The 13408-nt window shown below is 40.2% G+C and overlaps 1 protein-coding gene across 4 annotated transcripts in view; it reads right to left on the reverse strand.

Moving 5' to 3' along the window:
- GPR107 (G protein-coupled receptor 107) overlaps nucleotides 1-13408 on the reverse strand; it is a 148119-nt gene that overhangs the window by 119554 nt on the left and 15157 nt on the right. For 2 of the 4 annotated variants that reach the window (XM_073600493.1, XM_073600496.1), the window contains exons 3-5: nucleotides 10530-10580; nucleotides 7517-7596; nucleotides 1282-1430 (exon numbers count right to left, since the gene is read on the reverse strand). In XM_073600493.1, the coding sequence (XP_073456594.1) occupies nucleotides 1282-1430; nucleotides 7517-7596; nucleotides 10530-10580 (280 nt within the window). Of the gene's footprint in view, nucleotides 1-1281; nucleotides 1431-7516; nucleotides 7599-10528; nucleotides 10581-13408 lie in introns of all 4 variants that reach the window. The other 2 variants (XM_073600494.1, XM_073600495.1) reach the window with 1 other exon arrangement.

Genomic DNA, 13408 nt, shown 5'->3' on the forward strand with positions numbered 1-13408 from the left:
AGCACAGGTAAGTTGTCCTGCCTTCAGTTCCACGTAAACAATGAAACCAAAGGAGAGGACTAGTATACAGAGAAATGGGCACTTTTGAAAGTCACACCTTAGAAACGCAGTTTGGATGCGTTTATGCATGCGTGTTTTTGATTCATTCTGGGAAATTTTTTCCTTCATCTTAAAGTGATACTAAAGGTTTTTTTTAAAAAGTAACAAACATGTTATACTTGCCTCCTCTGTGCAAAGGTTTTGCACAGAGTGACCCCGATCCTCCTCTTCTGGTGTCCCTCATTGGTTGCTCCTGGCTCCTCCTCTCGAGTGCCCCCTCGGAGAGCCGCATTCCAAGAGGGAAATCATACGGGCGTGCTTCCGAGTCCTGCTGCTGCGTCCTCTGACACAGACAGCAGTAGTCGGCCCCGCCCCCCGTGTCATTGGATTTGATTGACAGCAGTGGGATCCAATGTCTCCTTCTGCAATCATTCTTTCCAATGAGGAGCTGAGACAGCAGCTAGTACTGCCGTGCTCATCCCTGTCGCTGGAAAGATCGGGTTCAGGTCAGTAAAATGGGGGCTCTGGGGGGCTGCTGCAACGCGGAAGGTTTTTCACCTGAATGCATTAAGATGAAAAACACTGAAACGTTACAACTCCTTTAAGGACATGTGCGTTTTGACGCATTTTGATTTATTTTACCACGTTCCACTACAGTTCAGTGCAGAAGAAAAAATGCACCATGTTTTACCTTTGCTTCTGGAGCTGGAATGCACTGGAACAGAACACACTGGTGTGAACTATGCCACTGGAAACAATATAACCTACTATCTATGTGCTTTTAATGCACTGTACTACATGTGCAGTAAACTGGCCCTGAAGCAAGGAAAATAAAAATACCTGCATAAAATATCTTTTTGTTTCCCACCATTTACAACCAAATTCGATGATTACTAGGAGGCTAAAGAACTACCCAAGCATTTTCTTTTTTTTAAACTACTAAGCTGTATTCAGTCTGTGTTGCAGCCGAGGTCTCTCCCCCTTCCTGACACACATGTATAAGTCATAGGAGGAACACTTCTGTCTGTAAGAGTATCATCATTTATGCATATTAAAAAAAAAAAAAAAAAAAAAAAAAAAATCTGGGCTTTCTTAGAAAATCCACCATGCTTTTTACAGAGCACAAACAGTCACAAAAGCATCCTGTATTAAATATTTATTTTAAAAAAATGATAAAGTATTTTAGCTTTCCTTTTACAGCAGCATGCAGACCTTCCTTGTTGTCTTGGATACTGAATTTACCTGCATTCCTACGTTCTCTCTTTGGAGTGGTTTGCTTGGCTTCAGTTTTTGCAGGCGGGCTTTGTATTGTGGTGATCTTTTCTTGCTCGTTGGAAATGGAGAAGACAACTTCTGGCAGTATGACATCAGTAGCGTTTGTGATACAAATTCTGTGGAAGGCAAGAAATAACCAGTTGACCACACAGGAAAACAAGCCAATACTCCTGCTGTCTGATCGCAATTATTCAAATTACTTCAATAAATCCTGCCATCAGACTCATGGGGAGAAAAATACTAGTTAATGTATAAGGCCTAAATCTGGGGAGTAAAGTAATAATAAAAAAAAAAATCTACCTCCTCAATACAGAAAGATTTTGCGTATAAATAAAGTTGAAGACAGTTTTTTTTTTATTTGGCTTTGGAAAGAGTGGAGAGAGATTAGAACACCTATCAGTCTTTATTGCTGTCCGTGCCCCCATGAGGGAGATTCATCTTCTCTATATGTCCTGTTTATCATTGAAAGTGAAAGTAAAAGCAAATATCAAATTATGAGCTATCCCCAGGAGAGGAATAGAGGGAAAACCTTCCAATGGGGACACTAATTATGGTGACCTCTGTGACAGCCATATTTCCCTCGCTGGCTATGGGACAGGAAGCAAAGGGAAACCTCCCCAATGAGGGGAGGTTATAACCTTCCCTTATTCTAGGAAAATATATAATCTAAATATATAAACCTGCGCTGATGGTGTGGAAAAAAAAAAAAAAAAAAAAAAATTTTTAAATGAGTGGTAAAAAAATGATTGAATGCGCAATAAATTCGCATACTTCACTATTGGTCCCCCCTTTTTCTTCCCTTTTGGGTACTTGTTTTTCGTATGGCTGAGTATTAACGTTGAAGGATCGTTTATCATCTCATCAGTGAACCTGCCATCCTGCAACATTCTTTGAACATCGTTACAAGCTTTTACTGACTCCCAGACTGAAAAGCTGGGTGTCATTGTGACTTGGTGAGTGGGGACCCATGTGGGGGTGTCTTGGGACACCTGAAAATTTTTCTGCAACATTTTCTCTGCACTTTCCGCAAACCAGATGTGAAGCATTCTCTGCATTTCTACACACTATTTGTGAAGCACCTTCTTAGTTTTGTATGGATTTTATGTTTTTTGTTATCACTTTATTATGGGTTTTTGTTTGTGAGCGCTGTATTTATAAATTTTTATCACTTTCCTTATTCTAGCCAACATGTTTTACTTTTAGGGTCCATGCACACGGGGCTTAAAAAAAAAAACGCTACTCCTTTACAGGAGGTTTGTGTTTTTGTTTTTTTTTTCTCCTGCTTGTAGAAGCAGCTCAATGATATCCTGTGTGTGTCCATGCACATTAGGGAATTTAGAGGCATATTTCAAGAGAGTTTAGAGGCAAAAAAAAAAAAAAAGCCATCACAAGTGCATTTTTTAATTGAGTTCTCAGGCAGTTTAATTGAGTTCTCAGGCAATGCTAAACGTTCACAAATGCTTTGTTTAGGAGCATTTAGCGGTTTCAAGTGTACATTGAAAAATGAGCAGAGGGGAATGTTTTGGGAAGAAATGCTTATAAAAGCAATTGCCCATGAACTTGTGCAATGCGAGCTACTATGAGTATTTTTATGCAGCTTTTTTTGCCAGAGGTTCTGGTATTTTTTCTGCTCGTAGTGTGCATGGACCTGTATGCTTGTTTTGTCTAACAGATGGGTTACACAGATTAATACAGTGCCTTGAAAAAGTATTCATACGCCTTGAACTTTTGCACATTTTGTCATGTTACAACCAAAAACATAAATGTATTTTATTGGGATTTTATGTGATAGACCAACACAAAATGGTACATAATTGTGTAGTTGAAGGAAAATTATAAAATGGTTTTCAACATTTTTTTACAAATAAAATATGTGAAAAGTGTGGCGTGCATTTGTATTCAGCTCCCCTGAGTCAATACTTTGTAGAACCACCTTTCTCTGCAATTACAGACCCTAAACATACAACCAGAGCTACAGTGAAATGGTTTAGAATCAAAGCATATTCATTGGACTTGATGGACTTGTGTCTTTTTTCAAACTCACCTACTATGTAATTATGTATGTAACTATGTTTTAAAATGACCCAGTCAAAGTTCAGAGCTAAAACCAATTGAGAATCTGTGGCAAGACTTGAAAATTGCTGTCCACGGTCTCTCGCCATGCAATCTGATGGTATGAGCTATTTTGCAAAGAAAAATAGGCAAAATTTCACTCTCTAGATGTGCAAAGCTGGTAGAGACATCCCCAAAAAGACTTGAAGCTGTAATTGCAGTGAAAGGTGGTTCTACAAAGTATTGACTCAGGGGGGCTGAATACAAATGCAGGACACATTTTTCAGATATTTGTAAAAAAATTGAAAACCATTTATCATTTTCCTTCCACTTTTGGTTTGCTTTTGGGTTGTAACATGATAAGATGTGGAAAATTGTCTGTACTTACTCTATAGGGGGGAATTTTTCTAGCTATTACTTTCTGCATAGAAGCCATTATATTTCCAGCTCTCTTGCTACTCGCCCCACTGAGTTTGCTGATGAGCTGACACTCCCCTCCCCCCTTTCCCAACAGTACTCAGTGTGTCCATCTGCTGGTCTTTATGTAACACAGTACTAACGTTGACTGGAGGAACCAATGAACAATGTGGCAGGGGAAAAAAACAGATTGGCACTCCTTTTTTGCTAGTTACAAAAAAATTGATCTTTTACTTAAAGCATAACTAAAGTCCACAATACATGATGCAACATCTGAAACTGATATTTTACCTAAAGCATAACTAAAGGCCACAATACTCCCTGTTCCCCTTCAATGATCCAATGTCCATGAGGTTCCCTCACCGGCACCTTCACCCTGGATTTTTCCAGGTGCTGGGTCTTCAGTTGTCTTGTCTGGCCAGCAGGCATGACGTAATTTCCATCCAAGCACAGTTCTTCATCCATCCCAGCACACAGTGTTGAGACTGTAGCCTGAGCTAATTTTCCTTCCACTTCACAATTATGTGCCACTTTACAATGGTCTATCACAGTCATGATGTAATTTCCATGCATGCACAATTCTTCATCCATCCTAGCACACAGACAGTGTCGAGACTGTAGCCTGAGCTTCGCATTTGCATTTTAAATAAGACTGCAAACAGGCGGGTACATTTATTTTATTGCAGAAGAAACATTGCATGTCTATTCTGCAAAACAGAAGTTGTTTTAAATTTAGAGTTGAGTTCTGGTTTAAAGTGGTACTGAACCCGAAAGTTCTAGCCATAATGTGCAGTACTCCACAGTATATTATACTAGAATAGCTTGAATAGATTCCTAGTGGGCCCTCCTCCAGCAATTCAAGGCACACAATTGTGCGCACCTGTTGCCGGCATCATCAGCCACGGATGATGCAAATACGATTTACATTATTCTGGCACCTGGCTCATATATTTTGCCTAAGATTGTACATTGCACTGTACATTTTTCACACTCTGTTTAAATTGCTAAAAAGTAATTATTAGCTTGGAAGGAAAAAGCTAAGGAAATTTTATGGCAGGAGAGAGACATACATTCCCTTCTGCCATGAGCTGGTAATAATTTTGTATAGTGCAATTTTAGTTCCACTTTAATACCTTGTCAAATTGACAGGATTCTAGTTTTCCCCAATAAATAAAAGTATCTGTCTGTGTCATGTTATTGCAATAAAGGGCTGACAGAGGTTCTACCCCTTCCCTACTCTAGCAAAGACAAACAAACAAAAAAAAAAAAAAACACAAGGGGCCATTTTGAAATGAAGACCTGGAGGATGGGGTAAACAGTTCAATCTCTGTATTTGTGAACGATACTAAGCTAAGCAGGGCAATAACTTCTCCGCAGGATGTGGAAACCTTGCAAAAAGATCTGAACAAATTAATGGGGTGGGTTTCTCCCGCTCTACAAGACTCTGGTCCGGCCTCACCTGGAGTTTGCTGTCCAGTTCTGGGCACCAGTCCTCAGGAAGGATGTACTGGAAATGGAGCGAGTACAAAGAAGGGCAAAAAAGCTAATAAAGGGTCTGGAGGATATTAGTTATGAGGAAAGGTTGCAAGCACTGAACTTATTCTCTCTGGAGAAGAGACGCTTGAAAGGGGATAGGATTTCAATTTATAAATACCGTACTGGTGATGGTGACACCACAATAGGGATATAGCGTTTTTGCGGAAGGGAATTTAACAAGACACGTGGCCACTCATTAAAATTAGAAAAAAAGAGGTTTAACCTTAAACTATGTAGAGGATTTTCTACTGTAAGAGTGGCAAGAATGTGGAATTCCCTTCCACAGGCGGTGGTCTCAGCGGAGCGGGGTGGGGTGGGGGTGGGGGGGGGGGCATCGATAGTTTCAAAAAACTATTTGATAAGCACCTGAACGATAATATACAGGGATATACAATATAATACTGACATATAATCACACACATAGGTTGGACTTAATGGACTTGTGTCTTTTTTTCAACCTCACCTACTATGTAACAAATTCCAACTCCTGGTACTGAATTTGTTGAATTAAAGTGCATTACCCGTGGATGACTTCCTTGCAGTTCTCAATCTTGGTCTGTAGCTCTCTACACTACCCACAGCAGACTGCATAAAAACAATGTTGCAATTGCACTGACCTCAGATTATGATAGCATCTCTCAAAGCACAGGGGGCAATAGGTCACTTGTACAAAATTGCAGGTTTCCCTTGAACTTAGGGTTGAAGAGTTTCAAAAGAGTACTAGTTACATTTGCATAAAAAAAAAAGTGTGTGTACAATATATATACACACACACAATTTTAGTCTTTTACAGGCATTTACCAAAGCATATTCAAGCTATAGTTCTATAATGGATATGGACTGAAAGCGCACACATTCAGGTTTGATTTGAGGGTATGTACATGAACATCGTAGGAAGGGTTTAGGATTTACAGCTCTTAAGATTAGCCACCCTCCTTTTTCAACGGACCAAAAGTAATTGGACAATTGAATCAAAAGCGGTTTCATGGCCAGGTGTGGGCTACCATTATTTCTTCATCAATTAAGCAGGTAAAAGGTCTGGAGTTGATTCTAAGTGTAGCATTTGGAATCTAATGCTGTGAACCCACATCATGCGTTCAAAGGAGCTGTCCATGCAAGTGAAACAGGCCATTGTAAGGCTTCAAAAATTAAATAAATCCATCACAGAGATAGCAGCAACATTAAGAGTGGCCAAGTTAACAGTTTGGTACATTCTGAGGAAAGAAGATTGCACTGGTGAGTTCAGCAAAATAAAAAGGCCTGGATGTCCATGGAAGACAAAAGTAGTGGATGATCGCAGGATCTTCTCTATGGTAAAGAAAAACCCATTCACAACATCCAGACAAGTGAAGGACACTCTCCAGGAGGTGGGCGTATCATTGTCAATGTCTACAATCAAGAGAAGAATTTAACGAGAGCAAATACAGAGGGTTCACTACAAGGTACAAACCACTCATAAGCCTGAAGAATAGAAAAGTCAGATTAGACTTTGCCAAAAAACATCTTAAAAAGCCAGACCAGTTCTGGAAAAGCATTTTTTTGGACGGATGAAACTAAGATTAATCTGTACCAGAATGACGGGAAGAAAAAAAAAAGTTTGGAGAAGGCTTGGAACAGCTCATGATCCAAAGCACATCATCTGTAAAACATTGTGGAAGCAGTGTGATGGCATGGGCATGCATGGCTTCTAGTGGCACTGAGTCATTGGTGTTTATTGATGATGTGACAGGGGACAGAAGGAGCCGGATGAATTCTGCAGTGTTTAGAGATATACTGTCAGCCCATATTTAGCCAAATGCAGCAAAGTTGATTGGACGGCGCTTCACAGTACATATGGAAAATGATCCAAAAACACACTGCAAAAGCAACCCAGGAGCTTTTGAAGAAAAAGAAGTGGAATATTCTGCAATGGCTGAGTCAATCACCTAATCTCAACCCAATCAAGCAGGCATTTCATTTGCTGAAGGCAAAACTAAAGGCAGAAAGACCCACAGACATAGAGCAACTGAAGACCTCTAGAGTTAGAGCCTGGCAAAGCATCAGAAAGAAATCATCATCAGAATCAGAAATCATTTTATTTAGGATTATATTATTTGTCCAATTAACTTTGAGCCCCTGAAAATGGGGGCACTGTGTATAAAAAAATGGTTGCAGTTCATAAAATTTGCACTTGATATTCATAAAAATAAAAACTCACTTTTTGGTTGAGAAATTCAGCTTGAGTAGAGCAACCCCTGCTGGACGACTTTGTAGAATACAGGTATGCAAATCTTGGTCCTCCAACAAATTAAAAAGGGGAAAAAAAGGGATAACGTGAGATTTGCAACACCAATGTAATCCTAAAATGGTTTCAAAACAGAAACTCAAGTACACATATGTTGTATGATTCTTATGAGCAAGTTTAGACAATGTTATAGGCAATGTTTAGACCTTTACAGTGAAACTCTCTGCAGTATAACTATACATTTCAATGAAAGAGGCAGACTGTCAGTGCAATTATTGAACACTTACTTATGGCAAGTTATAGCAAGAAGCATCTGTCTTAACTGTAGGCAGATCCTTCTTACTAGTTAATGATCAGTTACGATCTTGTTAAATAAACAGTACACCCTTAGCATCTCAAAGGGTTACTAAAGTCAATTTTTTTATTGAATTAAAACAAACATGTTATACTCACCTGCACTGTGCAATGGTATTGCACAGAGGATCCCTGATTCTCCTCTTCTCGGGTCCCCCACCGGCTATCTTGGCTCTTCCTCTTCTTTGTGTGTCTCCATATCTAGCCATTTGTTATGGGGGCACATGGCGCCTGCTTGCTCCCGAGCCACGCCTCAGACACACAGCAGAGCTGTGCAGCCATTGGCTCTTGCTGCTGTTGGAGGCCCTGTGTGAATAGGAAAGAGAGAAGAGAAGAGATGCAGCCATGCACAGCACCAGGTCTCTTCTCCTCTGTCTATCACTTTGCACAGGGAAGGGGGAGGACAGAGAAATCTAAAACATTTTAAGCTTTATCATCATTTAGTGGCAAAGCACTAAGAAGAATTATCAAAAGAGGATTCATCCTGGTGGAAAATCCACATAAACTAGACCAAATCTGGATTTTCTCCGTTCGGTAATTAGTCATTTTTAAGCGAATTTTTAAGTGATCATAGAGCTGAGAATCAGCTCTATGATCAATTAGTAAAGTGTATATAAACCCGAACAATAACCTTCTTTGATTAGCTCTTTATTGGTCTGTTAAACAGACCTGAGAAGCATTTTGTTTTCTGAAAGAATGAAGAATGTTTAGCCCACCTAGGTTGTTATTTTGGACTTTTTTTTTTCTTTATTTTGCCTTTCACAATTAGCCCTTCTATTCACAATCACGTAAGTTAAATAAACATTATACATTTCTGACAATTTGTTACGATACAGAAATTCTATGCAAACTTTTACAAGCTTAAAGCTGAACTTCAGGAATAGGGAGAACCATTTTTTTTACGCTCCACACATAGAATCGCGCTTGAAGCTCAACTCCAGCTTTCTGTCACTTTACAAAAATTGTTCATTTACTAAATACAATATACAGCGCTGTGTTCTGGCAGCAGAGCCTGGAGTTCGGATTTAAAGGGGGTGCTATGCGACCATCACTTTAAAAAGAGAAATATGGAAAGTTTTTGTTTTTTCTTAATCACACTTACCTAGGTGGATGCAGCATTGGTTCAATGCTGCATCTGTCCCCTGCTGGCCATATGAATTCTGCATCAAACGCAGCTGATCTCTCAGTTTTCCATGAGCAGAGAGGTAGCGACTGTCAGCAGCTCTCTGCTCTGCCCCCTCCTCGCTCACTGGAGCGCTGGGCTGTGGAGGGGCGGGAGTAGCTGGCTCAGGCTCTCAGCGGCTTGCTGAGAGGCTAAGCCAGGTGTCGGTCCAGGCATGTGGGCAGATCCCGAACATATGGTGGCGATCTTTCCAGCCTGGACTGGCTCTGGGATGGCAGCCAACAGCGTGTTTTCAGCCTTGGCTGTAATTCTCCTTTAAACCCCCAAAACAAATATTTTCTCTTAATTTATATATTTTTTTTTTTAGTACAGCAGGTCAACAGTAGGACACACTACTCAGCTATTTAATTTCATATGTGCCTGATGTTCAGCTTTGATTTGATGATTTGAGAAGACAGGGCCAAGCTTTCCTTTTGGAACAAAGCTTGAGCGTTAAATATAAATTCAGCTGTCTGGACCTCCAAAAACTCTGATATGCAGTTTTCACTATAACTCGGCCCATACATTTCTTCTTTGTATACTCGTTTGAAATTCCCCAGATTATGACAGGTTTACTTTATGGTCCTCATAGGTGGGCTATTCCTACTAAATTGGCTGAAATTTGAGCCATGGCTGGCCCTGCAAGCATCAACATGGCTCAACAAAATTGGATTGAGAAATCAACCGAACCAGGTGGGAAATGATCAACTTAACAGTTATCAGATCAGATGCAGTCAATGTAGGGCAGTGGCAGTCTATTCATGAAGCAGTGGGTGCTGCAGTTGCCCATATAAAATGGGCAACAGTGAAGACTGCCCCAGCTACACTTAAGAAACAAAAGAAAACCGAGCCATATGCAGCCTTTAAAAAGCATGTTCCTATGTATAGCTTGTAATTATCTATCTACATGGGGCAGCTCTTTTGACCCTCTCATCTCACTGCCGATGGAAACAATGAACTCTCTGAAGTAGTAACCAGAAGCCAGAGACCACATAACATAGGTTGTCTAGGCTAAAGCTGGCCATAGATGGATCGAATACTGGCTAGTTCTGCAGGGAGCAGCCAAGATTTGATCCATCTATGGGCAGGCTGATTGTACTGAAGTTGATCCATAAATCTATTTCAGCATGCAATCACTGCTGCCAGCTATAGTCACTAGCAATGAGCACCATGTTCTGCTGGCAGGAAAGGGTCCCTGCTGGCAGAGTACAACAGGGCAGCAGGATGGATCCCCCCCCATCAACACTGATTATGGTGATGGGGAAATTGAGCAATTTTCTTTCCTTCCCCCAACAGTGAGAATTGTATGATCTATGGCTTGCTAAAGAGTTAAGGGAGCGCAGTTAGTTTATTTACAGCAAGAAGAAGCCTTTTTATTTTAACACCAAAATAATGTGAATTGTGCCCTGCTGACTGATGTGAGATATGTATGTGATCGGGTCAAGTTTGCAGGAAATCACATACACTTACCAGGTAAGTTGAGAAGCCATCATTCTTGGTCCTGTCTAAGCTAAATCCAAACTGCATGAAAAATAAAAAAATACAGTATTGTGTAAAGTGTGCATTAACAGAGACATATTTAAAATAGAAGATGGATTCACATACAAGATGAATATATATTTCGAATTAAAAAGTGTGGATTGCCCTCTGTTAAAGAATAAGTGTAGTAAACAGTGGAAAAAAAAAAAAAAAACAAGCAAACATGAGCTCCTTTGATAAAATCCAGACAAATTCACAAAGTTTGCAGATAAATACCTTGAACCTTTTGCCCCGTTGCTTGCGATCCTATGAGCCATCAAGGGTCCCACAAGTCAGACCCATAACCATCAGATCCAGGATGTGGTTATATCAAAGAAAGCATCTCTGACATTTCTTCGTATATGAATACACAAAGGCTGGCTCATTATGTGTCAACACAGATGAGCAATGAGTATGCATATCTGAAAGCGGTGTTTGCCGTTATTGTGTAACATCCAAACACTGCAGCCAGCCTCTCTTCAATTTGGCATAATTACTTTTCCAATTTATGTGTGTTATAGGGAAATTATGATTTTTAGGACGGCTGGAAATTGATCCACTAGGAATGAGGGACAAAATAGCAATTTTTTTTTTTTTTTAGGTATTGCATAGATGGACTCGCTTTTTTGGAAGACTCCTGGAAAAAAATTAATTGCTTATTTAAAATCTATGTAAAACTAACTGTCCATCGAAAAATACTCTTGTCTAGAACAGGATTTCTCAACCTTTTTACCTTGGAGGAACCCTTGGTGAAGAGTCTCAGGGAACTCCTGAAATAATGTTCACATCTACAGTTACACGTTGGTGCACATTGGAACATTGGTGCCATCAGCGCGCTGTTAATAATTTTTAGAAATGGCATTAAATAATTCAATAAATATTAAGAAAAAAAACTTACATCCCTAATGTGGAACTTGTGCTTGTTTCGCTGATGGGGGGGGGGGGGGGGGGGGCAGGAGGACACATTACAGTAGTGGAGGAGGTTTCCTTAACATGCAAAGTGGCACAGGGAAGCTTCTGTGATAGAGTTTTGTTCTGGCATGCTAACTGCTGACCCTCCTCACTCATCCATCCCATGTGATGTCACATACAAGCACCTGGGATAGACAGGAGGGGAGGCACGGTGGGGAATAGCACAGACATTTAGGATGTTGCTGCCCTTTGGCGCTCTGCATGCAGGGGATCAGCATTTCACGATAGAGTGTTGGCTCGGTGGGGACATAATCTACCTGTCACCTGCTTGCGTGACAGGAAGATCACCGCAAAATCTCTGTGGACATTTCACAGAACTTGAACCCCAGTTGACAAGCCATGTCTATAGGGTGATAACACTGCAGGGATTTTTCTCCAGAAAAAAAAAAGGCGTTGTCACCTTGTTACAGCAAGTAGAAAATAAATGGATTTACTTGCAGGACAACCAGGTAATATTACACGGAACTCAGAAAAACAATCTGTTGTTGTAAAACTAGTAAACAGACTGCACCATTTTTCTTTTTTTTTTTCTTTTGCCCATATATATTTTAGCTTCACCATCCCCGCTTAAAACCTTAATTACAGTATCAACAGGAACTGAAAAAGAAAGACATTGTTCAGCGTGGCACACAAGCCTTTCATAAGTGAGGTTAACATGCATTTAAAAAGAACTCTGTTAAGCATTTAGTCATAACCACTCTATAATCAAACCCGTTTTAATGAAATCTTGAAGAAAATAAATAAAAATGCAGTGACCACCCCTATCCAAGTTGTGTTTGCCCTCCACGTCAAGGTATCCAGGAAGAGATTTCCCTAAGGAGAATTATCCAGGGAAGTCAGTCTGCACAATGTGACCAGAAAGTAAAAGGGCTTTTGTATACTCGTCTACTGACAAAAGCAACACAAGACTGGTTAATGTAATACCTCCGTATTACAATAAAAATATTATCACTAAAAAGCACTTTTCTCCTTTCTCAGTATAAAATAATCTGAATTAAATAAAAAGGCTTAAACACATGGAGCCATTGACCCAGAAGAACAGATGTGCTTTAACCCCTGAGAAACATGCATCAGATAAAATGTCATAAAAAGGTTAACAAATCATGCACAAAAAAATACAGGGACTGTATCAATACAGCACTCACCAGGGGCTTGATGCTGACCATACATGTAAAACACCATCTTTTGATATGTTTGTTTTAATGATGAAATCTCATAAATCAGCTGCACTTAATGAGCTCAGCACTGGCTGAAAATGTGCTCACCCAAACAAATTTCTGAATCCTTCTGTATCAAACAATCGAAAGATCAATTGAAACAATTGCATTTATGGTTGATTGTGTATCGGGAAGGGAATGGGCAACAATAGGTGCCATTTAAAGCAGAACTCAATGGAAAAAAATAAATAAATTCTCCCATGCAGTGGGGCTATGCCCGCACTAAATGGGTTAACTGCTAGTTTTGCACAGGATCGCACCAAAAGGCTATACTTACCTGATCCTTCGATCCTCCAGAAAACAATGCTCTCCCATATGGGTCCAGCAGTTGACTGCTCCTGCCACCCAAGTATCCAGAGCTGATCTATAGTCGTGATGTTGTCAGGAACAGTCTATGCACAAGACTGCTAGCGCGTGCGTGTGTGTGTGTGTGTGTGTGTGTGTGCGTGTGTGTGCGTGCGTGTGTGTGTGTGTGTGTCAGGGACCAATCTTTCGCTCGGGGGAATGGCGGATTAGGAGAGTATATCTCCACTCTCCAGTAAACCCATGCATCGAGGGCACAACCACACTGCATAAGACAAACATATTTTTTCCTGGAATTCTTCTTTAAGGTGTGGGAAAGCACACCTAGAGGTCTGGGTT

Source organism: Aquarana catesbeiana, linkage group LG09 (assembly GCF_042186555.1).
Source record: "Aquarana catesbeiana isolate 2022-GZ linkage group LG09, ASM4218655v1, whole genome shotgun sequence".
NCBI lineage: Eukaryota > Metazoa > Chordata > Amphibia > Anura > Ranidae > Aquarana > Aquarana catesbeiana.